Source organism: Squalius cephalus, assembly GCF_949319135.1.
Source record: "Squalius cephalus genome assembly, chromosome: 15".
NCBI lineage: Eukaryota > Metazoa > Chordata > Actinopteri > Cypriniformes > Leuciscidae > Squalius > Squalius cephalus.
In genome coordinates, this window is record NC_137136.1 from 33,014,611 (window position 1) to 33,042,229 (window position 27,619).

Genomic DNA, 27,619 nt, shown 5'->3' on the forward strand with positions numbered 1-27,619 from the left:
CTTCACTTTTATTTGTTCCCATGTTCTAGTGTGGTGACTCTGACATTACAATGCACAAAGTAATTATGCAATTATTAAAATACAAATATATAGGCTAATAAGGGATAAAAACATCTAACATGGCCACTTCTAATGGATTTAAATTGTCTGCTACTTTTTGCCAGCCCTCTCTCCTGGGTTTTGCAGACTTTGAGGTGTTCCCTGGCGTTTTGATTAAACATTAAAATCCCGAATAAACTTCGACTATTAGTTCTTGCTCTGCTGAGGAGAAAAACTGAGCGCGCTCTTTGGCCACGCTGAGCAGCCAACAGCAGCGTTGCTGATCAATGTTTCTACTATCGATACATATCCCCTTTTAAACAGCGCTTGAACGCGCAATTATCTCAGATAACTCAATCCAGCTATAATCATTCATATCCAGCAGGTGTGTTCGAAGAACCTAATTAGCCAGATCATGATTAGCACGATGATATCATCTTGGATGTGTAATTTGATCTCGGACGTTTTAAGCAACATACGAAGAACGGGCCCCTGGTCTGAGGGTTGCACCTCACAGGGCCTGTGACATTATTGTTGCATGTGCCATACTCCACAACATTGCCACCATCAGAAAGGAGAGGACCCCTGTGGTGGGGGTGCAGCCTGATGATGACCTCCAGCCAGTGCACTTGGACCAACCCAGTGGCAGAGCTGCACGGGACAGAATTGTGGAACACCATTTTTTTTTTTACAAACAAAAACCTTCATTAAATGAATAGAAGACAAGACAACATGCTTAGCTCCTTGAGTTTTATTTCAATTATTCTTTGTCAAGAAAAGCCAGTGATGGTCATCTTTTGCCTGCAATAAGATATATTGTTATGCAAGGTCAGCAATAGTACTCTGTGTGAAATAGTGTATTAGCACTTACTCTGAAGTTCCTTTTGAAGCAACTCAATCTCTAGAGCCAGTTTTTTCTTCTTTAAGGTGTCAAGTTCTATTTCTCCCAATAATTTTTGTTTTTTCAGGTCAAAATACTCAATTTTCTGTTGTAGACTCCGTTTATATAGCGTACGGATATCACCCTGTGCCATGTTTGGATAAAAAAATATATAAAAAAAAATCACTGTCAACACAAGCCTCATGCAACAAAAATAAAAAGTAAAGTAGGCTATACACTGCCCACCTCTGTATCACTTTGTGCAGAAGGCCTTTCCTTCTGCAACTCATATTGCAGTCAGAAATAATATGTACACAACTATAAATTAAGTAAAGTTATTTATGCACTTACAAGTAATTCCTCCAAAGGACAGTCATCTGAGAGGGTTTCTTCACTGTCCTGTGCAATGGAAACAAATGGGCGTTACAAAGTGTTGCACTTTCTTCCCTTTTGATGTAAAGTTAGAAAAAGTCCACTTACTGCACATGCTTCGGCCACCACTTTCTTGGGAACAGGTAAAGGTGTTGGTGTATAGTGTAAAACTGCACAAAAGAGGAAACACAATGGCATTACAATGAACTACACTATATGAACAAATGTGATCAATAACTCATGGCAAAATATTCTTACATTAAGTTCAGCAGTTTTCACCTTCACAAGTCAAAGCAACTGATCACTACTCAATATTTAACAGTTGAAATTACTGGACCAGCCATTTGGATTATATAGGCCTACTTAATTTAATGCAGCAAAGAATTATTTTACAGTGTAGCAAGATCATTTAAAGCTCATTTACCAGTAATGAAGGAGTTGCTGCTACTGGTCCCTGGCTGTGGGTCTGAGGAAGAGCTGCCCCCAGGGATGCCCTCCACAACGGGTCGGTTCACCTTTAACCCCAGGGCCAGCTCTTCTGCCGGGGTGTAATGTGGGGGAGCAGGACCACCACCTGTTTTTTTCAGCTCAGCCTTTTTCTTGGTTGCTGTTATAAACAGACAAACACATCATTTAACGGTGTTTTTCTTTTGTAAAAGAGACAAAGAACAGTAGAAGTATAAGATTACCATTTTGAAGAATATTCTTGTACTTCACTTTTACTTGTTCCCATGTTCTAGTGGGTCCTGAGGTGGCTCTGACATTAAGCAATTATGAAATTATTAAAATACAAGAATATATACTGTAATAAGTGATAGAACCATAACATGGTGAGCACTTACGTGTTTAATTTGTCTGCTACTTTTTGCCAGCCCTCTCTCCTTGCTTTTGCACACTTTGAGGTGTTCCCTGGCGTTTTAATTAAGGTTTCATATTCTGCATAACCGTCAAGCAATAACTTTTGCTCTGCTGAGGAGAAAAACTGAGCGCGCTCTTTGGCCATGGTGAGCAGCCGATAGCAGCGTTGCTGATCAATGTTTCTACTAGCGATACATATCCCCTTTTAACCAGCGCATGAACGCGCAGTTATCTCAGATAACTCAATCCAGCTATAATAATATCCGGCAAGTGTGTTCGAAGAACCTAATTAGTCGGATCATGATTAGCACAATGATATCATCTTGGATGTGTAATTTGATCTCGGATGTTTTAAGCAACGTATAAGAACGGGCCCCAGTTCACGACCTGACTAAGAGATCTTCATAACACTGAGGCAGAATGGTCGGATCTAATCACATCTATCTGTGCATGTTGCTTCTATAATTAAGTTATTGTATAATATACAGTATATGACGGTAATCACTGATGTTTGCTAACACAAACTTCACTACATTATTATTATTTGTATGGGCTACTTCTAACCCTGTGTAATAGTAATAGTGATGGTTACCATCAACAATATTACTGATCTGCCTGCATTGACACCATTATATGAGAACTGAACTGAGCTGGATATAAATGAACAAAATTAATATCTTTTTTTGCAACAAAAATGAACCATCACTGAACTTATGCTGGACTTTAACGCTATTTTCTCAAGAAACAAACTTTGTCGCATTATTTTCTTGTTATCTCTGTAAAGCTGCTTTGAAACAATCTGTATTGTAAAAAGCGCTATATAAATGAAGATGACTTGACTAGACCTTAGCAAACATCACTAACAAAATGAACAATTATCTATACTCTTAGCTTTCAAGGGTTTTTGTACTGTTTTCCTTCTTTCTTTCTTTCTTTCTTTCTTTCTTTCTTTCTTTCTTTCTTTCTTTCTTTCTTTCTTTCTTTCTTTCTTTCACGTTTATGCCTCTAGGGTTGGAAAGCAGAAGAAATGATGCTGGGTAAACGTCCATTTAATCAGAACAGAGGGATGACCATAATTACAAGAGAGTTCATGCTGATACTTCAATATGAGATCACTCAGATCTTCAGGATCAAGTCAGTACAGTCCAAGGGTTTACTCAAAGCAAGGCGAGTCCGCTTTTAGCTAATATGCTGAAGCTGGAACCAGCTTCCCGAAGAGACCAGGGGCCGTATTCACGAAACATTAAGGGCCCTGTTTTAATGATCTAAGTGCATGGTCTAAAGCACGCTGCACAAGTGCTCTTTAGTGCGTCCGAATCCACTTTTGCTAGTTTAACGACGGGGAAAATGGTAGGCGGCGCATGGTCTTAAAGGGTTGTCCCTATTCTCTCAATGAGCGATGGGTGTGTTTTGGGCGTAACATGCAATAAACCAATCAGAGTCTCATCTCCTATTCCCTTTAAAAGCTACGGTGGTTTTCAGACCAGCCCATGAAGGCGCAAATGCATTTGCTATTTAAAAAACGTGGCGCAGGACATGAAAATGATAACTGTGTCGGGCTGAAACTAGCAAAAAACCCTGCACCGGGTGTATGATAGGGCCCATAATCTTACCACAAAAATTTCTCCTAATTAGCAGTAATAGTTCTTTTAGGAGAATTAAAAAAAATCACAATGCTGCTGAGACCAACTTTTACCCAGTGCAGACAATAGGACATTATTTTCAACTTGACTGCAATGTTTTATTCTAAATCATTCACTGCACAATGCCTGTACCTAGGGCTGGGCGATATATCGCATGACATTGTTAGGCGCATCTCGTCAGTAAAGCCGGTTCCTTGATTAGTAGTAAATTGCCATCACCTGCTTTCAGATTGAGCGGCATTTACTATAAAGAGCCGTAGTTCACTGACAAGCTGAGCCATATCGCATTAATTATCGCAGGCGATACGAACCTGCCAGGAATGCAGCATTAGTAGTGTGTGGCGGTTATGGTAAGGGGCGGGACATTTCCCAAACACGCTCAAAACGCTTGACCAATCACAACACACTGATCCAGCCGACCAATCAGAGCACAGTGTGCTTTTCAGGAGGAGTGGCTTCATAGAGACAGGAACTAAACAGAGCGTTACTGACAGACTGGGAAGAGAGGAGCCGCAACAATGGAGAATATGTGAAAAATAATGTGCTTTTTTAACATTCAAGCATGAAAACCTGTTCTAGTAGAGCCCAAAAACAAAATCAAGACTTGGTAAAAGGGCACAATAGGTCAACCTTACATATAAACAAAACAAATCTAATCATCAGGTGCAGTTTCACCGCAGTTGGATACTTTCGAGAGCACAGAGCCGTTGGGGGTGAAGATATGAACTTCTGTGACCTTACAGTAAAGGAGTCAATGCTCTGTTTCATCTGGTGTGAAACGGAGCCTGTGTGTGATTCACTCCCGATTTCACAAATCTAAATGCTTCAGCAGTAAACAATCTGCTATTGAGAGATAAAAGGGTTGCTAAGGTAACAGGGAAAAACATCCAACACTGAATTTTCATGCCTGGCAGCTGTGACAGAAAACTGTGTCACTCATTTTAATGCTTAAGTGTCCATTTCAAAGATTAAGAACATTCAATATGTTACAATAATATAATAAAAAATACACAAATAAAAAATAGCCACAAGCAGCAATAATTGCAGCAATAAAAGCAGCAATGGCTCATGTGGACGATTAGGTGATTCAACTGAAATGTATATTTTGAAATATAACGGTTTTTTTGTGTTTTTTTTACAGCAGTAAATCTTGAATCGTTTGACAAAATGGGTTACAGCAACAAACTGGTGTCATGAAAAGACAACTGACCACCAAATCACCCCCTCTCACGGTTAGACTGAAAGAGAAGTCCCAGAAACCATCTGTAAAAATGTTTACTGGCATAAGATAAGATGTGTGTGTGTGTGTGTGTGTGTGTGTTTGTAGAGCTGAAACTAAGAAACTAACACTTTAATAAATATATTATCAGTTCAAAAGGCTACGGGGCTTTAGTGTTTTTGAACATTAATAACATATGGTGTACAAAAACAAGCAGGTTATTGGTGCACTATGATTGCATGTTTTTTTTAGCCAGCAAAAATTGTAATAATATATTTGTACAAATGATAATATAGTAATAATGCAATGCAAAAATACTTTACAAAACAAATGACTGAAGACCCCAATAATAATAATGCTATTAATGATGCTATTAATAATAATAATAATAATAATAATAATATATGATTCATTATTTAAACTGCCTTTTTATTAGGTACAAATTAATTTATCACAGAAGAATAAACCTTACAACTAAAATAATTAATTAATTAATATCTGACAATGATAACTGATGTCCGTATTTATATTGTTATAAACTCCTAATTAAGCATTCATGAATTATGCTGAAATTTTATTGACTACTTGTGTATTTGAATAATGTAAAATGCACTGATATGTTTGATTAACATGAACAGCATAAGCCAGAAGGTCTGCTGTCACTTTAAGACCTGACACACAATACACACATCTAAATTCTCTTTCGACTGTTTACGTTCACTGCAGACATACAGTAACCGTCCGTGTTTGAGTCAATATACTCGCCAAGACAGGCGGCACTACACAGCAAAAACACACAAAATAACAACACATTTAATAACTACATTTGGTATTGTTGTTTGGGTGTTTGTTTGTTTGTTTCTGAAAGATAATGCACTATGAAACTCTATGGTAACAGTGCATTATAAATATAAATATACATTTATTATACATTTTCTTACAAAATATCTTACAAATGTTCTTACAAAATGTATTATAAATTTTCTTACAAATGTTCTTACAAAATGTAATACATTTTCTTTAAAAATGTCTTATAAATTAAGACATTTTGTAATAATATTTGTGAGACATTTGTATATATATTTGCATTTGGTGGTATTTCAAATTTGACTTTTAATACCACCAGACACAAATATAACTGCTTCAAGTCAAGGTAGCCAATTTATTAAACAACAGATGTTCTTAATAAATGTGTTTATCATCTTAAAACTACAGAGAAACCATCACATGTTCCCTTGTCTCTGTCTGTCCTGATTCCACCATACAGTCAGTTCTAGTTAAAGAACCACTAGTTTCTCCAACCATCATTGCCGTCACTCCTGAGTATCCTCACATTCCCCGGTCCAGGAAAGAAACATCCCCAGCCTTTCACTGTGCTCTGAAGGTTGTATACAACAGTGTGGGCCAAATATCTAAATTAGCAGACCCTCCCCTCATATCCATGAGGGCGGCTTCAAGGAAGCACTCCACTCATCGGTTCTCTTCGTCCAGAGTCCGTTCCAGTAAGTCAAATCTCTGAGTCCATTCCAGTGAGAGAAATCGGGTTCGTTCAGTATCGAACCCGTCCAGCCCGAGCCTGTATCTGAGCTCACTCTAACCCCTGAGCCTGTACCTGAGCCCGCTCTAACCCCTGAGCCTGTATCTGAGCCCGCTCTATAACCCCTGAGCCTGTACCTGAGCCTGCTCTAACCCCTGAGCCTGTATCTGAGCTCACTCTATAACCCCTGAGCCTGTATCAGAGCCCGCTCTAACCCCTGAGCCTGTATCTGAGCTCACTCTATAACCCCTGAGCCTGTATCTGAGCTCACTCTAACCCCTGAGCCTGTATCTGAGCTCACTCTAACCCCTGAGCCTGTATCTGAGCCCACTCTAATCCCTGAGCCTGTATCTGAGCCCACTCTAACCCCTGAGCCTGTATCTGAGCTCACTCTAACCCCTGAGCCTGTATCTGAGCCCACTCTAATCCCTGAGCCTGTATCTGAGCCCACTCTAACCCCTGAGCCTGTATCTGAGCCCACTCTAACCCCTGAGCCTGTATCTGAGCCCGCTCTAACCCCTGAGCCTGTATCTGAGCTCACTCTAACCCCTGAGCCTGTATCTGAGCCCGCTCTAACCCCTGAGCCTGTATCTGAGCTCACTCTATAACCCCTGAGTCTGTATCTGAGCCCACTCTAACCCCTGAGCCTGTATCTGAGCTCACTCTATAACCCCTGAGTCTGTATCTGAGCTCACTCTATAACCCCTGAGCCTGTATCAGAGCCCGCTCTAACCCCTGAGCCTGTATCTGAGCTCACTCTAACCCCTGAGCCTGTATCTGAGCCCGCTCTAACCCCTGAGCCTGTATCTGAGCTCACTCTATAACCCCTGAGTCTGTATCTGAGCCCACTCTAACCCCTGAGCCTGTATCTGAGCCCGCTCTAACCCCTGAGCCTGTATCTGAGCCTGCTCTAACCCCTGAGCCTGTACCTGAGCCCGCTCTAACCCCTGAGCCTGTATCAGAGCCCGCTCTAACCCCTGAGCCTGTACCTGAGCCCGCTCTAACCCCTGAGCCTGTATCTGAGCCCGCTCTAACCCCTGAGCCTGTATCTGAGCCCTCTCTAACCCCTGAACCTGTATCTGAGCTCACTCTATAACCCCTGAGCCTGTATCTGAGCCCGCTCTAACCCCTGAGCCTGTATCTGAGCCCGCTCTATAACCCCTGAGCCTGTATCTGAGCCCACTCTAACCCCTGAGCCTGTATCTGAGCTCACTCTATAACCCCTGAGCCTGTATCTGAGCTCACTCTAACCCCTGAGCCTGTATCAGAGCCCGCTCTAATCCCTGAGCCTGTATCTGAGCCCGCTCTAACCCCTGGGCCTGTATCTGAGCCCGCTCTAACCCCTGAGCCTGTATCTGAGCTCACTCTATAACCCCTGAGTCTGTATCTGAGCCCACTCTAACCCCTGAGCCTGTATCTGAGCTCACTCTATAACCCCTGAGCCTGTATCTGAGCTCACTCTATAACCCCTGAGCCTGTATCTGAGCCCACTCTAACCCCTGAGCCTGTATCTGAGGTCACTCTATAACCCCTGAGTCTGTATCTGAGCCCGCTCTAACCCCTGAGCCTGTATCTGAGCTCACTCTATAACCCCTGAGCCTGTATCTGAGCTCACTCTATAACCCCTGAGCCTGTATCTGAGCCCGTCCTATAACCCCTGAGCCTGTATCTGAGCTCACTCTATAACCCCTGAGCCTGTATCTGAGCTCACTCTATAACCCCTGAGCCTGTATCTGAGCTCACTCTAATCCCTGACAGTGATGCGCGGGTCAATGTATAAACAACCCTCACCCGACCGACGTTTTCAACTAACCCGCCCGCAACTCGGACCGCAAAAAGAAAAGTAGAAAATATTGTACCCGACCCGCTTCCTGACCCGCATTTTTGGACAGAGCGCAGAGCGGCATTTTTAAAAGGACGGAGCGTCGCCCTATTTCCCGCTCCAATTTTGCTCCGCGCACACCACGATTCTGAAGCATGCTCAGTCAAGCCTGACTCAGTCTTACTGTTGATGACTGCAAGATGAATTCTATTTTAAGTCAAAACTCGGCTCAATAATGGAGTTAAAAAAGTAGGCTACTTCAAAAAGGAAAATAAGAAGTCACAGGTGTAGGCTACTATAATATAAAACTAACTATAATGTGGTAGAAGAAAACGAATGTGGAGACATCATTCCAGTCAGTAAAGATTAATTTTGGAATCTAAAAAGACACATCTCTCGTAAACATGCAGTGTGATGTGAACACGCTGGGAAGAAAGCAAAAGGTTAGCAAATTGAATATGGTAACCTGTAACAAAGTAAATTAAATATAGCGTAATATTCAAACAATTGATACAAGCCCATTTAAATTTTAATCCTGCGCGCTGCGCAAAAGTTCAGTTATAAGAATGTTGGCCTAATAGTTAGGCTAATTTAGCCTACTTTTAAAACGTTAATGTATATTTTTTCATATAAATAAATTATATATATATTTATATAAATTTTATTTATATTATTAGGCCCATTTATTCTTTTTATTTTACAGCAGTTTGTGTGTACAATGGATACGCCCATTTAAATTTTAATCGTGCGCGTTGCGCAAAAGTTCACTTATCAAAATTCTGGCCTAATAGTAGGCTAAATTTACTTTTAAAATTTGTATGTAGGCTATATTTTTGTTTATATAATTGTTATTTATATTATTAGGCCCATTTATTCGTTTAATTTTACAGGACTTTGTGTACGTAGGCTATATTCCTTCTTACATAGGTCTAATTTGTAATTTGAAATAAAACATTTCTATTTGAAAAATGTTGTTGTTGCTCATTAGTTCTTTAGGAGGTAAGGCTGTGGTCTAAGCTAAAAGTTATATACATGTAGATTTATTTATTTTTTTTTCGTTTTTTGGAGCGAGCGGGGGGCGATTTGAGTGGAGCGCGGAGCAAACTGCGTTGAGCGCTGAGCGATGATGAGCGGAGCGGCCTGATGTAGCTTTGAGCGGGGGAGCGAACATTTCCGTGAGCGATGATGAGCGGAGATTCTCACCGCTCCACTCCGCTCATATGCTCTCTTGTACTATATAAATTACAAAGGTTTAATTGGCATCTTTATTTCAAACGACCCGACCGACCGCGACCCGAATATCATTAAAAATATTTTTGGATGACTCGTAACCGCGGGTAACCGCGGGTGACCGCAGGCACCCGCTCATTTCGGATCAACCCGCGCATCACTGATCCCTGAGCCTGTATCTGAGCTCACTCTATAACCCCTGAGCCTGTATCTGAGCCTGCTCTAACCCCTGAGCCTGTATCTGAGCTCACTCTATAAACCCCTGAGCCTGTATCTGAGCTCACTCTAATCCCTGAGCCTGTATCTGAGCTCACTCTATAACCCCTGAGCCTGTATCTGAGCCCGCTCTAACCCCTGAGCCTGTATCTGAGCTCACTCTATAACCCCTGAGCCTGTATCTGAGCCCGCTCTAACCCCTGAGCCTGTATCTGAGCCCACTCTATAACCCCTGAGCCTGTATCTGAGCTCACTCTAATCCCTGAGCCTGTATCTGAGCCCGCTCTAACCCCTGAGCCTGTATCTGAGCCCGCTCTAACCCCTGAGCCTGTATCTGAGCTCACTCTAATCCCTGAGCCTGTATCTGAGCTCACTCTATAACCCCTGAGGCCTGTATCTGAGTCCGCTCTATAACCCCTGAGCCTGTATCTGAGCTCACTCTCTAACCCCTGAACCTGTATCTGAGCCCGCTCTAATCCCTGACCCTGTATCTGAGCTCACTCTATAACCCCTGAGCCTGTATCTGAGCCCACTCTAACCACTGAGCCTGTATCTGAGCTCACTCTATAACCCCTGAGCCTGTATCTGAGCTCACTCTATAACCCCTGAGCCTGTATCAGAGCCCGCTCTAATCCCTGAGCCTGTATCTGAGCTCACTCTATAACCCGAGCCTGTATCTGAGCCCACTCCAACCCCTGAGCCTGTATCTGAGCTCACTCTATAACCCCTGAGCCTGTATCTGAGCCCGTCCTATAACCCCTGAGCCTGTATCTGAGCTCACTCTATAACCCCTGAGCCTGTATCTGAGCCCGCTCTATAACCCCTGAGCCTGTATCTGAGCTCACTCTAACCCCTGAGCCTGTATCTGAGCTCACTCTATAACCCCTGAGCCTGTATCTGAGCCCGCTCTAACCCCTGAGCCTGTATCTGAGCTCTCTCTAACCCCTGAGCCTGTATCTGAGCCCGCTCTAACCCCTGAGCCTGTATCTGAGCTCACTCTATAACCCCTGAGCCTGTATCTGAGCTCACTCTAACCCCTGAGCCTGTATCTGAGCTCACTCTATAACCCCTGAGCCTGTATCAGAGCCCGCTCTAATCCCTGAGCCTGTATCTGAGCTCACTCTATAACCCCTGAGCCTGTATCTGAGCTCACTCTATAACCCCTGAGCCTGTATCTGAGCCCACTCTATAACCCCTGAGCCTGTATCTGAGCCCGCTCTAACCCCTGAGCCTGTATCAGAGTCAACTCCAGTCAATGAGTCTGCTCCAAAGCCCGCTCCTTCCTGTGAGTTCACTCCAGAAATCAGTCCAGTCTATGAGTCCGTCCGAGATTTAACTCCTGACCATGAGTCCACTCCCGAGGCTACTCTAACTCATGAGTCAGCTCAAGAGCCCACTCATGCTCCAGAGTTCATACACGAGTCCGCTCATGAGTTCAGTCAAGAGTCCACTCCAGAATCAGCTAATTTCCCCCGAGCACAGCCAGGAGCCTGCTCAATTCCCCGAACCCAGTCAAGAGCCTGCTCAATTCCCCGAACTCTCTCGGGAGGATAACCCTGTGCAGAAGTTTCCAGAGCACAACCCGGTGTCTGTCTCCATCCATACCCACACAGCTGAGGTGGCCGTTCCCGCCTCAAGTTCCCTTGTCTCGGCCACGAAGGATAGCCAAACCTCCTTTCCATCCTGCTCCTATATTGCGGTCAGGATGACCATTTCTAGCCTCCTCGCCATGGGCAGAGTGGGCGATGGAACCTCCTGTTCTCCTGTCTCCTGTGTCCCGGCCACGGCGGCTGATAGAAGCTCCTATGCTCACATCTCCTGAGTTACTGACTCATGGCCCCCTGAGCTACCTACACTGCAATGCCCCCTTCAGCTACCTTCACCACCATGGCTCCGTGAGCTACTGGCGCCTCCCTGGCTCCATGTATCGACAGTGCCACCCTGGAGGTTACTCATCTGGCCCACACCGCCCTAGTCCCCTGCTCCCCACTGGCCATCCCATCCAGCACCAGGGCGCCTGCCCTCCCTCCCTGGGTGGATTCTGTCACGATCACCATTCACCAGTCCAGTCACCTCAGCAAGATCACCATTCACCAGTCCAGTCACCTCAGCACACTACGTTTCCCAGAATCCCTCCTGGCTCACACCTGCTCACACTCCACAATCACCACACCTCATCAGCACCTTTTATTTAAACTCACTAGTCAGTTCACCATTTGTCTGGTCTTGTTGTTCCTAATCCGAACTACTTGCCTGATTACCTGATGCTGAGACACTTACCTGTGTGATCCTATCAGCTAATCTTCAGTCTTCAGTCTTCTCCAGCGATCCAGTCATCAGCCATCCCCCTCTGAAACAGATAAGAAATGTCATTCACTGCTATAAAACCTTTTGTTTTAGATATTACCTGTGGGTTTCATTCAGGGTGTCTGGTGGAGCCAAAGGTGGGAGGAGCCAAGGCTGAGCCGACAGGCCGAGACGGAGTGAGGTGATCAGAGGCTGGAGGCGGAGCCACAAGATCCACTCGCTCAGGAGCTGATGGTGGTTGCATGACCTGCGGCTCGACGTCACAGCAAGGCATTCCCAGAGATGGCAAAGGGCTGCAAACTTCCAGCAGAGGTCTGGCTGGAGGACTGGCTGAGCACGGCAGTGACGGAGGCAGATGGAGACTTGACAGGGTCGAAGGGAATACATAGTCCATGCAGGTCTCTGTGCTGTTTAGGGTTGGATAGGGTGAGAGACGATATCTCTGTGCTGAGGTCAATTAGCCAGTCCTCAGTCTCTATTTCCACTTGAATACCCTCAGCCACTGATGTCGCAGGCTCACACCCCGGTCAGACACACTGGGGGCTCCTCTTCCGGGGCGAGGGTCGGCCCTGGCCACTTGTCCTAGGGCTCTGGCTGACTCGTCGCGGAGGGGGGTAGCTCTCCGTCTGCGGGGGCACACACGAGTTCTCCGCGGTCGAAGGAGGTGATTCGGGCTCTGGGTCCGGCTGTGCTCTGGACCATGGCGCGATGTTCTCCAGACAACAGATCTGATCGCCTCTCTCCTGCTCAGTCCAGTGGTGTCAGGGAGGTCCACGGGGGATGATAGAAGTTAGAGGGTCTTATCGTCGAAGGGGCAGGTGATGGCGAGACATAAAAAGTTGGTGGAGAAGGTTAAATAAATCTTTGCTCTCACAGGCAATCACAGCCAGTTTGGCTGCATAATCCATCTTGGTCGGTTGTTCTGTAACGCTTAGATCCACAGAAGAATAAAGATGATTATAAAAGAACATAAGATTTATAATGAACTCAGAATAACAAGCCAACAAACGAAACAGTGTGCTAGTGCACAAACAACAGCCGGCAAATGAACAGGACAAAGGGAGGAACTTAAATACACAGTGATGATTAACTAAAACGATGAACAGCTGTGAAGAATGGTGACAGATTGTGGTGGGAAACTAGAACAAAGGGAACACATGACATGAATGAAAACCAAACAAACTTAACATGACTGTGACATGAATCTACTTCACCAGCTAATTACTCTTTGACAGCAATGCCATAATATACAGTGCTACAGCAAAAACGGAAGTTTAAAAACAAAGTTCTAAAGATGGCTGTGCGCTTGTTTCTCTGGCGCATAAGGTCTATATGACAAGGATAATTAAAAAACATGGCCTCCAGCAGCCAATTCAATTTCAGCGGCTAATAACATCAAATCTTAACGGGCTACAGTCAAAAAAATTACATACTTGTACACCTTGTGAAAATGAATGTGTACCGAATTTATTGAAAATATGCCACATGGTGGCACTATAATAAGCAACTTTATGTTTTATCTAATAACGCCTCAACCGTTTGTGTCGGAATCAAAGTTCAGATTTCCTCTGAATCCTTGCTTTAAGACTGAACAATGGTAAATCAAATATTTAAAAACTTTATCTACCACCATTATAATTGGTTAAAAAATCTACTTTTTCAAACTCCTCCTGGGCCGTTTGTCAGACCTTCACCAAACAGGTGAAGAACAGTCATTTGTAGTGTCTATTGAGTGCACTCATTCATTCCCACAATGTGTTTTTGGACACAGACATTTCTCAAAATATAAAGATATAAAAATACATATTTGAAACAACATGAGGATAAATGATCTTCAATGCATGCACATTCACACTATGGAGATTACTGATAATTCATCATTACGAACAAGTTTCTCATTATTTTGGCATAGGTGGGCTAAGTCATTATGAGTATAGGCTAATTCTCTCAATACAATTACATAATAAGTCATCATTTTGAAAATGTCCTTATGACTTACATCACACTTTACTCAAATATGGCGGAAACGGGCTTACATATACGACTGACTTCTAAACTCTACTGTGTTTCTATTCTGCGTCATTGCTTCATGCATAGAGATTTAAATAAAGTTTGCACTATTTGAACAATATGGCGGCGCCCGTGTAGCGGTGTGAGTCTGTCAAATGTCAGTGTATCGTGTGTTTATGCGTCACCAGAATGAAGCTTTGAATGGATTTGTAATATAGACCACGCGGAAAGGATCGCAATATATCGGGACAGGTCCCATTGTTCGTCGATGCTTGTCGTGTAAGTAGAACGTGATGAACCATTTGACAGGTGATGTCTTCCTCGTGTGCTACTAGAAATTCTGGCATTATCACTGAAAAACTTGATACTTTTGTTAAGAATAATGCAAGGCTACATAGCACGTTCAAATGCATTAGACCTGAGCTGGTGTGGCTCTTTTAACATTCATAATCTCATCTCATTAAACATCGTGTTGTCATTGGAGTCCAATATCACAATGAATCTTCCATATTTCAAGCTGGGTAACCATAGCAACGCGAACATCTCCCTCACTTCTCTTCCACAAACACGAGGCTGTGTGTGTGTGTGTGTGTGTGTGTGTGTGTTGAGAGCCTGTGGGCGGCAGTCAGAGAAACTCTGGTCCTTTAACATCTCGCCATGATTTCAAGAGCCTCATGTGCGTCACACAGATTCGCAGCTGTTTGATAACTGGGTCATTGAATGGAATAGGTGCTTTTGTAAAGTTAAAATGCTGTTTCATGCAGACTGGCCAGTTATAGTCGGCATGAGAAGGAAGTTGCGATCCTCATTCCTACTGTGACCTCTGACTGTGGTGGATCTCATGTGATTGACAGGTTGCCCCGCCCTCGCGCCAGTAAACATGTCATCAGAGAAGAGAAATCTAGTTAATGGATGTTGTAATGTTTAAAGTTTGTTTTTGATTTATGGAATTGTTCAATACTTTTTAATGGGAACAATATGATCGTAAATAGCAGAGGTGGTCCTTGCAAATCGAAGGTCTGTTTCAAAGAAACAGTCTAATATTTACATTTACAATGTTATATCATATTTTGCTCCTAATAGTTCATTTTAAAGTGCATTCTGTCTTTTTAAACAGATATATTGTTACAATCACGGCCGAAAACAAAAACAGTTAACATGAAATTATACTAAAACCTGCCCGTAGGTGGTAGCCTGGGAAAACACAGACAACTTCCGGCAAATTCAGATTTGCTCGAGAAGTAGTCTGGCAAAGAGCTCATTCAAGTCCATTTCCATGGCCTAGAAATCGCGGCACCAATCAGAAATGTTGAGGCGGGCTTTACACAATGACGATCGCTCTGATTGGTTTTAGGTCTATCCAATTGCGCCCAGAGGCATTTGAGCGACGTCCGTTCAACTTTTAAATGCATTATTATATTCAAATTGCAAACACATGAGGACAGTCTCCATGAAAGACCCACTGGCAGATGAACGTGCTACTACATTTCTCTCTGAAACGTTAGGAAATTAAATTAGATTTAATAGAGGATTTGAACTGTGACACGATGGTTGACAGGGCAGTTTAAGTGACAGGATGCACGTGACAGATCCGTCCGATAAAGATGACGAAGTAGTATGTCCCAAAGCTTGCCTACTTTTTTGCTACACATTCAAAAGTAAATACCTTTTCTTCACAAAAAGAGTACATACTTTTATGGCGTAGTGTAACTACGTAGTGTAAAGGCGAATTGGGACGCAGCTTTACACGATGACGATCGCTCTTGACGAGGCATTTGAGCGACGTCAGAAGTGACTGAGTGAGTCGTTGAGTCTTTCATTAGAACGATTCGTTCAAAAACTACAGCCAGTTATTTTACTTTGAAATGTGCGTTCTGTGTTGGAATGTCTGTTTTTGTTTTGGTCTGTGTGACTCCGCCCACTGCCAGTTCAGCCAATAGTATTTCGACACCTCGGCATGCCAGTTGGCAGGAAACCAGTTGTTATGGCACCCAGCAAACAAACTGGGTCAGAGAAAACCTAAAAAGCCTCGATATCCATCTAAAAATCTTGATGAATGAGAGAATATTAAAACTAGGGCTGTAATCAACCAAAGAAAATCTTGGTCGACTAAAGTCCTGAAAGTTTCGACTAAAAATGACGTTAGGGAAAAAAAACGTTAAATTAATTAGCTGCGCACTGTGCGCAGTAATTGGTAGCCTTGTTGTCCGCCTAAATGAATTAGAAATAAACATAAAAAACTAGTAGGCTATTTGCAGTATGTTAAATCGTTTTTGACCTAATTATTTTGCACTGAAATGAGTCTGACACACGAGCCTGTCGGCTCTGCAGCGTTGCTTCACGTACATCTGCACGCAATATCATAGCCTATGATTTCCGAAAATAGTACTATGTTGTCAACTAGTGATATCATCATCACAAGAACTTTTGAGGAATATGCAACATAATTTAGACAATTGTTTTTGTCATATGTATTATAATAACTGACAGACACTATCATTTCATTGCAGCTCGCACAGAGCGAGGCTGAACATAGGAGCTCAGCTTCGCAGCTGAGACACGAATAGACTATTAACTTAAAGCTTTTACTCTTAAACACAAAAGGCACGTCCAATATAATAAAAAAAGAATGTTTATTAAACAAACCAGATCAAGTAATAATATAGCTGCGAGCAGCGATTGCGGGCCCAAGCCGGTGGCACCGCCACCCTGGTGCCTTTAGTTACACTAAAGCCACCGGGGTGGCGGTGTCACCGGCTTGGGCCCTCATCGCTGCTCGCAGCTATATATATATATATATATATATATATATAATAAATGTAACAAAAAAAAAAAAATACATTATATATATGTAACAAAATAAATAAACAATTATTAAATTGAAAAAAAAAAGAATAAAATGGGTTTAGTTCTGATATTTGTATAATTTTATATAGAAATAAATGGTGTATAATTACATTTTTAGAAGATAGGAGGTTTTTAGTGTTTCCTTTTTTGACATTACTTTAATCCCTCGCCATAGCAAAACCGTTTGAGATATTTATTATCTGTTTACAATTTAGCATCTTTAATGTATTTTCATCATGTTGAAAAAGTTTGGTAGGAATAAAATAAACCACTTAAGAGGAGTGGGTAAAAATTCAGAGGCTGATTTTGCAAAGAAATCCACATTCAAACCAAAATATCTGACTTCCTGTTGCACAGAGCTAATTACTGTAAATTAGAAAATTGTCCGGCTCGATGAGACCAATATGTGTACTGATTTTTGTGACTGTACATAAAATTAACCCCCTCACTTTTGTCAAAAGCATTTAGAAAGTGACACACTTCCTGCTGCCAGTTGGTGGCGCTATAACTTTGACTCACAATAGTTACATACATGTGATTGGCCTCTTACCACGAACACACTGCTGAAGTTTCATCAAGATCAGTTAATGTATGCAGAAGTTATAACACTTCGTTTTTATCTTTTCTCGCCATTGTTTCCTCGCCACGGCCAAACCGTTTGAGATATCAAAAATCCGTCCGGAATTTATCATCCTCAATGTCTTGACTTCATGCTGACCGAGTTTGGAGGTGATTGGATGAATTCTCTAGGATGAGTACATTAAATTCCACAGCATGCGTTTTTCAAACAACCCATAATAGCCGACTTCCCGTTGGGCGGAGCTAATAACTTAGAGTGCGGAAGATGTTCGGCCCGATGAGATCTATATGTGTACCGAGTTTCATATTAATTCATGCAAGCGTGTTTGATATATGGACCAAGTTTTCAGACCGTGTCCAAGGGGGCGCTGTTGAGCCCCCCTGCCATGCCCGGGTACCAGCTTCAGCCCGGCTCTGATGACTGTGGGTTCTGACCTGTGTGGAAAGTTTCAAGAGTTTTTGAGCACGTTAAGGGCCCCAAAAGCCCCTGAAACCTTGAAAAACAAAGATTAAATGGAATAGACAAATCCCCCCCCCCCCCCCCACACACACAGACACACAGAGAGAGAAAATTCTCCAGAAAATCCACATTCAAACCAAAATATCTGACTTCCTGTGGGTCTGAGGTTATGACTGTAAATTAGAAAGGTGTCCTGCTTGATGAGAACAATACACCTACCAAGTTTTGTGATTCTAGTAAAAACTAAGCCCCCATTTTTGACTAAAGGTGGCGCTACTGAGCCATTCCACCACGCCCGTTTCTGAAACTTTGCACATGTCTACTGTATAATAAATGTGATGTGTCTGTCGAGTTTCATGCATTTTCAAGCATGTGAAGAGTCTCAAAAGCATCCGAAAAGAATATTAAAGTTTGATGCGTTGCCACGGCAACAGTATCTAAGATATCAATAATCCTTTCACAGGTCTACATCTGCCATGTGTCTACATTATACACATACAGTTTTAAGCAAATCGGGTAAAAATAAGAAAGTGATTTCAAAGCATTTTGAAAGTGACACACTTCCTGTTGCCAGTTGGTGGCGCTATAACTTTGACTCACAAAGGTCACATCCATGTGATCGGCCTCTTACAACGAATACACTGCTGAAGTTTCAGCAAGATCAGATAATGTATGCAGAAGTTATAACACACTTCCTGTGTCCCATTATTCGCCATAAATTCGTTTCCTCGCCACGGCCAAACCGTTTGAGATATCAAAAATCTGTTCGCAAGAATTCATCCTCAATGTCTTGACTTCATTCACACCGAGTTTGGCGGCGATCGGATGAATTCCCTAGGAGGAGTATTTCACATTCCATTGTATGCGTTTTCCAAACAACGTATAATAACCGACTTCCTGTTGGGCTTTTGTAAAACTTAGAGCACGAAAGTTGTTCGGCCCGATGAGATCTATATGTGTACTGAGTCTCATATTATTACATGCAAGCGTGTTTGATTTATGGACCAAGTTTTCGGACACCATTCCAGGGGGCGCTGTCGAGCCCCCCTGCCATGCCCCGGTACCAGCTTCAGCCCGGCCCTGATGGCCGCGGGTTCTGACGTGTGTGCAAAATTTCAAGAGTTTTTGAGCATGTTAAGGGCCCCAAAAGTGGCAAAAAGGCAAAAAAAAAAAAAATAATGAAAAAAAAAAAAAAATCCTTACGGAAACAATAGGGCCTTCGCCCTTTCAGGGCTTGGGCCCTAAATATTCAGCAAACCTTCTAGTAGCCTACTTTCTTCAATCTGTCTCTCTTCTCCAGTGGGTTGGGCTAATCCAAAAGAAGTGAAAACAATGGGGGTGTTCTGAAGACAGACTGTTACCTGTGAAACAGGGGTGCTCTGAAAACACCCCCATTAGCAATTAGTGCTTTCCACCTGATGAAATGAATGCGGCAAAACTAATGAAATGAACGCGGCAAAAAATCGACCAATCAGAATTTTGGTCGAGCAAGAACGTATCGACCAAATAATCGACTAATCGACTGGGAGATTACAGCCCTAATTAAAACACTGATAAATTAACTCATTAAAGCTACACTGTGTAATTTTTTAAGTTGATTCTTAGCAAAAAACACTTTGTTCTTTCAAAATGACATGTGCTCATTAATGTGTAATTACTTCTACCAACTAATCAAGTATTCTCGTAAGCGTAGAATCTGCCATTCAGAATACATACGAGCGAGTCGCTCGAACGGCGGCAGCCATGTTGCACCTCCATCTTGAAAATACATTAGCCAAAGAGGGACATACCTGGAAATTCAAGCTTCGCCTTCCACGCTTTTACACTCAGTGGCGCCGTGACGAATGCGAGGGGGAGATTACTCGCGACTGCCGTCAGATTTGTAATAATACGGCCACCGTAGGAGTTAAAACGCCCTCGGAATTGGGAGGGGCTAGAAAGTAATATTCAGTTGGTAGTCATATACAATTTCACCGCTAGATGGGAGAAAATCCTACACAGTGTGGCTTTAACTTACAGTCGTAAGTCTCCTCGGCTTTCATTGTCAGTTGCGCTCGTTGCTGTTGTGTGTGCTTAAACTGGCGACACGCGTGAGCGTCGAGTCTGAGGAGGCGGGGAATCAACGGTCTCTGATGTTTTTTAATTAATTGGACTGCAGTACCTATTTCGACCACTGGCTGTCATTCTTACAGTCTGCACCTTTAATATTATTAATTTTGGTGGTTGAAACATAGCAATGGCTACTGGTAACGGGTTGACACTTGACAGATAACCTGATATACATGTTTTTAATTTTGCTTCCATATATTGTCTTCTTTCAGACTAGTGGAAATAAACTAACTTAAGTGTTTGCTTGATTGCACTTTATTTATTTGCATCTGTAGATTTCAGTTACAATACATATCTTTAAAGGTTGTTTTCTCAAAATCTTCACTTGTTACACACCAATATTTGCACATTTATTTTTATCTATATATTCTGAAGGTTTTTCCTGAGGGGTTTGTTCATGCACCATTCGTGTGCATTTTGTTCATAAAAACATGTTATTATTTTATGGGGTTTATGGAGTGATCCTCTCTGCAAAAACATGAACTCTCATCTGTCAACAAAATAAGACTTGTCCATATCCAATGTTCAGATTTCTGTTCTGCAGTTTTTTACATATTGTTTACGTTTGTGCTGTTAATCAACCGGTGATTTCAATTAGTTAAACATTTCCTATTCACCTGTGGTGTCTTTTCTTAATGCATAATATCAATTAAAATCCAAAAGAGAATAAAGATGTGCAAACGTAATGTTTAAAACATTTTATAAAACATAATATAAAAATCAAGGCTTTATCATTCAACTGAAATGATGAAGCCAGTTTTACTCAGATTTGAATGAATCATAGGGAAAATACTTTTTCATGAGAAAATAACAATTCTAAGTAAGTCTCTTTCTCCTTTCTGTACTGAATCATAATAATGCCTCCCTACACGCATTGTGTTTGTGTAGATTGCGCTGGTGAATTATTTTTATGTTTAATGTGACCAGTATAGAAGTTTTTGTAGCTGTTAAAACACTTGTTTCCAAGGGGACAGGTTTATTGCCACCTTACAGTATGGCATGTTGCCATAGTTACGCCGCAATATATCCCAGTCTATTTGTTTCTCCAACAGAACAGACATCTGAGCACAATACGCCATGACAATCTGTTTAAATGAAGGAATGTTTTATACCGAGATGGTGAACGTGTTTGCATTAATCATCAGACCACACAGTTATCTCACGCTTTAGTGTCCGAGTTCCCAGTGTAACCACTCTCCTCCTGCGCTCCTGCAGGTCCCAGGGTCCCGCTGATGTCTGTGTGGAGGGTCACCGTGTGCCCGTGGAGGCCGCTGCCGCGTGTCCAGCTGATCCGGGGTCTGTTCAGTGAATCTGGGGTGTGGGAGCGGGACTACAGGGCCGAGACCCGGCGTCGAGTGGAGCAGAGCTGGAGCTCCCGGATCCAGGAGCAGTGGAAGAGGGATCAGGCACACCAGGTACATCCCATCATGATGAACTGGAGATGATGTGCAGTAGATGATTGTAATATTGAAACATATTAAAGGTGCAGTCTGTAAGAATGACAACTAGTGGTCGAAATAGGTACTGCAGTCGAATTCAAAACATTTTTTTTATCTTATGCAGTTCCAAACCTGTATGACTGAAAAAAAAATCTTAACACAATTTTAGAATAAGCTTAAAGCAGTTTTTTCCATACAATGACCACTGAAGTCACATGTGCTTTATGTGAGGAACAAGGACCAAAATATTTAGTTAACTGAGTTTCAATTTATTGACTCAAAGAATTTTGTAATGACATATTTTCCATACATCTTTATCTTTAAGGACAACAAAACGTATTTAAATATATTATTTAAGTTAAACTTATTGACCTTTTTCTTTAGCACTCAAATTTAAGTAAATTTCCCACATGGAATAGTTATAGTAAATACTTTTTTACATACTACTTTTTTTAAAGTAAGTGTTTACATAAAATACACTGATTTCAAGTTTAGACATAAGACACCCAGAATGTTTTGTTGTATAAATACCCGAACATGCAATATATCAAAAGTAAGAACAGAGCTAGCGGTCGACCGATATTGGTTTTTTGATGGCCGATGCCGATGCCGATATCTTAGAGAGCAGGGTGGCCGATGGCCGATATAAAGCCGATATTTTTATATAGGCTATATTTATTTTGATCAATTTTTAATAAATTCTAAATAAATTATAAAACAAATTCTTAAAATAAACATGCTTTTATACTTTAGATGGCAAGTTCTTAAATTTGCAATCCTATTACAGTATTTTTCACAAAGTAATTGTTTAGAAATATATGAATATGTGAATAAAAAGAAAGTAAACATTGTAACGGCACTCAGTAATCAAGTAATTTTGTGCTGATATCATATTTTTTCAAATAAAGACAAGGTAACGCTAATTTTACATACAGCACAGTGAAAACGATATGAATATGACACAGTTGGCAACTGGATATATCACAGATATGAATATGACACAGACATGACTGGATATATCAGCATATTTTAAAATGAAGGATTTAAAGTTTTTCGATCGCATCTCATGTGAAGCTGATCTTCTGTTGGCATTCACTCACTTCGCACGGACCGACCGTCACTCGCAGACAGTAATGCACACTTCACAAGATATCACAGCTGGATTCAATTAAATCTGCAAGGTTTGTGAAATTAAATGTTTATTAGATATTCAGAGATTTGTTTAAATGATGTAGATGCGCATTTGCTGAATGTTGACGGCATTATTTTAGCCTGATTGTTTGCCTTTTCTGTTACAAATAATATAAAAGCAAACGCTTTACTTTACTTACTTCGCATACCATTTACTTTCTTTGTTTACCAGTTCTGTCTAACAAAGTATTAGATATGACTGACAGAGATCGTAAATTAATGAAGACGGAGAATGTGAGTGAGCGCTGTGCGATCTGAGGAGCTGCCGTTGCCGTTCTCTTCTGTTGCTGGTGTTCTCAGCGCCGCCCGTCAAAATAAAAGTCCGGAGCGCCGTCAAAATAAAATTCCCGCTTCCAACACATCGGCCAGTCAGAAAAACTTATCGGCCGATGCCGATATTTAAAAAATGCCAAATATCGGCCGATATATCGGCCTTGGCGATATATCGGTCGACCACTAAACAGAGCCTCTGCTTTTAAACACAAACAACAACCAAAAGCCCTCCGTTTTATTCTAGCCTCATGCATTCTTTTTTATCAACACTTGAATGTGGGAAAGTTTCATAAAAAAAACACAATTTTGAAGAAAAAAATGAGAAAATCAAGTTTTTTATAGACTACATCGTGCACGATCAATGCTTTTAGCAATGCTATTGTCTTTCAGGAGATGTTGCCCTGCCTGTTAGTCTCCTAGGTTACAAATGGTTTGATTCAGTAAGCACGGGTGTTTCACGCTTCTTTGATTGGTTTAAGCCCTGTGTGTCTTTCAGTTCATTGTCCTTGTGTTAAGTTGCTTGTTCCGTTCTTGTTCTTGTGTGTTATGTGAAGATTTGAGTTTGTTTCTATATAAAGACTGCTGCACTTGGATCCTGTTTCGTCTCTGCTGCAACCAACGTGTGACCCACACATCGAAACAAATTAGCTTAAATATTTTAAGAGGGTTACCAATGGTACGTTAACTTTTGCATATAGTACTAGTGCTACAGAGGTTGGAAGTTTTGTAGCACAGGCCACACAATTGTAGCACAATTAAATAAAACGTCTGTTACCATCTCTGAAAACAACCAAAAGTAGAGCAGTTCATCATTTAAACAGGCATGTGACTGACAAAGGACATTCATGTTCAAAACAGGGCACACAAAACACAATACTCATTCCTCAGCAAGAAATGTTTTCAGACCAACATTTTCTTTATTTGCCAAAAATGGCAGACTGCAGGAACATAACACCTCTTGCTTAACATGAAGTCAGTTTTGCTTTTGTAGCCAAATATCACTAATCACAATCCAAACAAAATCCATCTGTTTTGGGTGAGACCTTGAAAATACAGCTTAATGTCCCTGCAAGTCATTAGAAAGGTCTACATTTTTATTCTAAAAAATTAAATTTTCTGTGGTTATTTCTTCATTTTTGTCTGGAAATCTTATGCATTCACTGAGGTACACTTCTCTACACTGGAGAAAAACATGGATTCACATATGTTTACTTCATATTTCTCATTTAGAGAAGTATTATTTTTCCTACTTTTACCAAAATAGGCCTAAGGGTGTTGTGAGCATTACACACACAAACGTCTGTTTCATTCCCGCACTCAGAAAGTCCTCAACTGAGACTCGTAAAGTCATCAAACTTATAAATGATTTCCTGGAATTTAATATGATCAAACTCATCAAAGGCATCCAGAGATCGCTGTGGCAGAATAAAACACAGATACACAGTACCTGTGTAACCCATGTTCTCTGAATAGGGGAACGAGACACAGCGTGGCGATGGTGCAGTGGGAACGATATACACACACACGCCAAGCTAAGCGCTGCCAGATCTGGCCGAAATAACTGGGGACCAGACCAAACTCAACCAGGACCAAAGCGACCAGTTTCATGCGGAAAGAACCCGGGAACCAGGGGCCGCATCCAAATCCAGGTTATAAAACGTAATAAAAGTGTGTGAAGAGGACCAATAGAGCCTAAATGAAAGCGGTCTAAATAGAGGGAAGATGCGACACTCGTGAGCTGCAGTGCCCAGAGGTGAAGGAAGCGTCCGCACCTCATAAGCCAAAGAAATTACTTCTCTCACCCAATGAGAGATCATGAGTTTAGAGGCGGCGAGCCCCAAAACACACAAACAACTGAGACGACCTGCGCCACTGGCAGTGCCAGGTCCAATTACACCTTTAAAGGAGTAGATCACTTCAAAATTAAGATTTCCTGATAATTTACTCACCCCTATGTCATCCAAGATGTTCATGTCTTTCTTTCTTCAGTGGAAAAGAAATGAAGGTTTTTGAGGAAAACATTCCAGGATTTTTCTCCATATAGTGACTTCAATGGCGTCCGACGGGTTGAAGGTCCAAATGTGAGTTTCAGTGCAGCTTCAAAGTCTCGACACGATCCCAGCCGAGGAATAAGAGACTTATCTGGAGAAACAATTGGTCATTTTCTAAAAATAAATAAATTAAATATAAATACTTTTTAAACACAAATGCTCATCTTGCACGTCCACGACTTCACGCATTACGTAATCGCGTTGGAAAGGTCAGGCGGTAATCTGATATAAGTGGAAAATGTAGGGTGAAAAACATCCATTCTTTCCTCAAACTTCAAAATCGTCTCACATCGTTGTTTTACCTTTTATTTATTATAAATTTTTTTGTAAATGCCGTTTGACTTAGTCTTTGCACGTTCGCTTTGTAAACACTAGGTCGGTACTTACGCCTATGTCACGCTTGACCTTTCAACGTGATTACGTAATGCGTGACGCATCGCAGATCTAGAGCAAGATGAGCATTTCTGGTTAAAAAGTATATAAATGCTTATTTTTTTTAGAAAATGACCAGTGGTTCAGATGGCTAGATAAGTCTCTTATTCCTCGGCTGGGATCGTGTCGAGACTTTGAAGCTGCACTGAAACTCACATTTGGACCTTCAACCCGTCGGTTCCCATTGAAGTCACTATATGGAGAAAAATCCTGGAATGTTTTCCTCAAAATCCTTAATTTCTTTTCGACTGAAGAAAGAAAGACATGAACATCTTGGATGACATAGGGGTGAGCAAATTATCAAGAAAGTTTATTCCGAAGTAAACTACTCCTTTAAAGCCTGAACAGGGTAGGGAAAATGGAGCCTCTCCTCCACCGTGGAGGAAAAGCATGAGCACTTGAGAGCGAAATGACATGGACAAAACTTTGGGGACATAACCAGGCCTGGGTCTCAGAAAACCCTTCACCAAACCCAGGGCAAACTCCATGCAAGAAAGAGCCTGCAGATCCCCACACGCTTGAGAGAGGCTAATGCTAACAAAAACACCACCTCGAGGGTCAGAATCCGGTCAGGAGTTGACTCTAAAGGTTTGAAAGGAGATTCTAGTAATAACCCTTACAAAACAACTGATAAATCTCAGGTGGGGACATTAACCTCAAGGCACAGGCCTCAAACGTCTCACTCCACACATAAACAAAGAGACAAGACGGGCAAAAATAAAACTAGGTTCTTGAAATGTGGTCCTGAAACGGCAGACTCCGATATTGCATTGTGATAAAATGTTAGCAATTGTGTTGCTTTAGCTCATTTTAATTAAGTAAATTGAAGAAGCAGCAAAACTCCTTTTTTCCCAGTGTAGGTGACATATAGTCCTATGGACATTTATGGTGTTTCTTGAGAGACGTTGTCACTGTTAACTGTCTTTGTATGGATACACATTAATAATTCTCTTTTTTAAGGCGAGAGGTGGGCATTTTCTCTGTGTAGCCTGTACAGTTACAGTATGTCTTGTTTCTACTTTGAGATTTTCATTGAAAGAATCCCTTCCATCTCCCAGCAGAAACCCTTTGTTCAGTATGTGTGTGAGAAATAGTCTGGCATCTGAAGCATTACTCGTACAGAATAGCTGCTTTCGTTCAGGTGGCTTTTAAGCCGAACACATTGTGCTTTCAGTGGCGTTGATGTGTTTTGCTATCACGAGCACGACGTCTCTCCATCATGTCCATTATTCTCTTTGTTTTGTGGAGCTGCAGTTGCTGATTGCATTTATTAATGGCATCATTCAAAGACAGCAAAAATGCTGCACTGAAAGCTCAAATCTCGATGTACGGGGATCAGACTTTATCCAACCAACCAGCCCAGAGAATAATCACATTACAAATCATTCAGTGCTAGTAACATTAGGAAATTTGATTTGAAGCTAAAAGTATTTGAAAATAAAAGACAAAAGAACACAACTGTGCTTAGATTCTCTTATGAGGGAATGAAATGCTCATCTTGTGAATAATGTGATCAGAAATGGCAATACAATATATAACAATGCTGACTATTGTTATTGATTGTAAGCAGGGTCAGAATTTTTATATTTTTATAATTACTTTGTTAAATGTATATGTTGACTTTTATGTCAAATATTTAAGTTTAACCAATTACTCAAATTAATCAGAATTAGCCTGGCAAGCCAGACAAACATCAAGATGATGGGTCTGGGAACTCACCATTGGCAGGGCTCAATCCGAGGTGCGGGACACATCCAAACACATCTTCCTTTTTTAAGCTTCAACTAAATCCATCCACCCACCCACCCACCCACCCACCCACCCACCCACCCACCCATCCATCCATCCATCCATCCATCCATCCATCCATCCATCCATCCATCCATCCATCCATCCATCCATCCATCCATCCATCCATCCATCCATCCATCCATCCATCCATCCATCCATCCATCCATCCATCCATCCATCCATCCATCCATCCATCCATCCATCCATCCATCCATCCATCCATCCATCCATCCATCCATCCATCCATCCATCCATCCATCCATCCATCCATCCATCCATCCATCCATCCATCCATCCATCCATCCATCCATCCA

General features: G+C 41.7%; 2 protein-coding genes across 2 annotated transcripts in view; one reads left to right on the plus strand and one right to left on the minus strand.

Annotated features, from left to right (window-relative positions):
* Positions 1 to 899: 899 nt before the first annotated feature.
* LOC307172633 (uncharacterized protein) lies at positions 900 to 2,294 on the minus strand (the record flags this gene model as incomplete). Its single annotated transcript, XM_079895171.1, has 6 exons — positions 900 to 1,064; positions 1,271 to 1,318; positions 1,400 to 1,461; positions 1,716 to 1,898; positions 1,981 to 2,048; positions 2,134 to 2,294. The coding sequence occupies 6 exons, from the start codon at positions 2,292 to 2,294 to the stop codon at positions 900 to 902; spliced, it is 687 nt and encodes a 228-aa protein (XP_079751297.1).
* Positions 2,295 to 14,212: 11,918 nt separating this feature from the next.
* The window catches only part of lars2 (leucyl-tRNA synthetase 2, mitochondrial), a 131,641-nt gene continuing 118,234 nt past the window's right edge, over positions 14,213 to 27,619 (plus strand). Inside the window, exons 1-2 of the mRNA XM_079894226.1 lie at positions 14,213 to 14,412; positions 21,344 to 21,543. Of these exons, the coding sequence (XP_079750352.1) occupies positions 21,361 to 21,543 (183 nt within the window). The 5' untranslated portion in view covers positions 14,213 to 14,412; positions 21,344 to 21,360. The remainder of the gene's footprint in view (positions 14,413 to 21,343; positions 21,544 to 27,619) is intronic.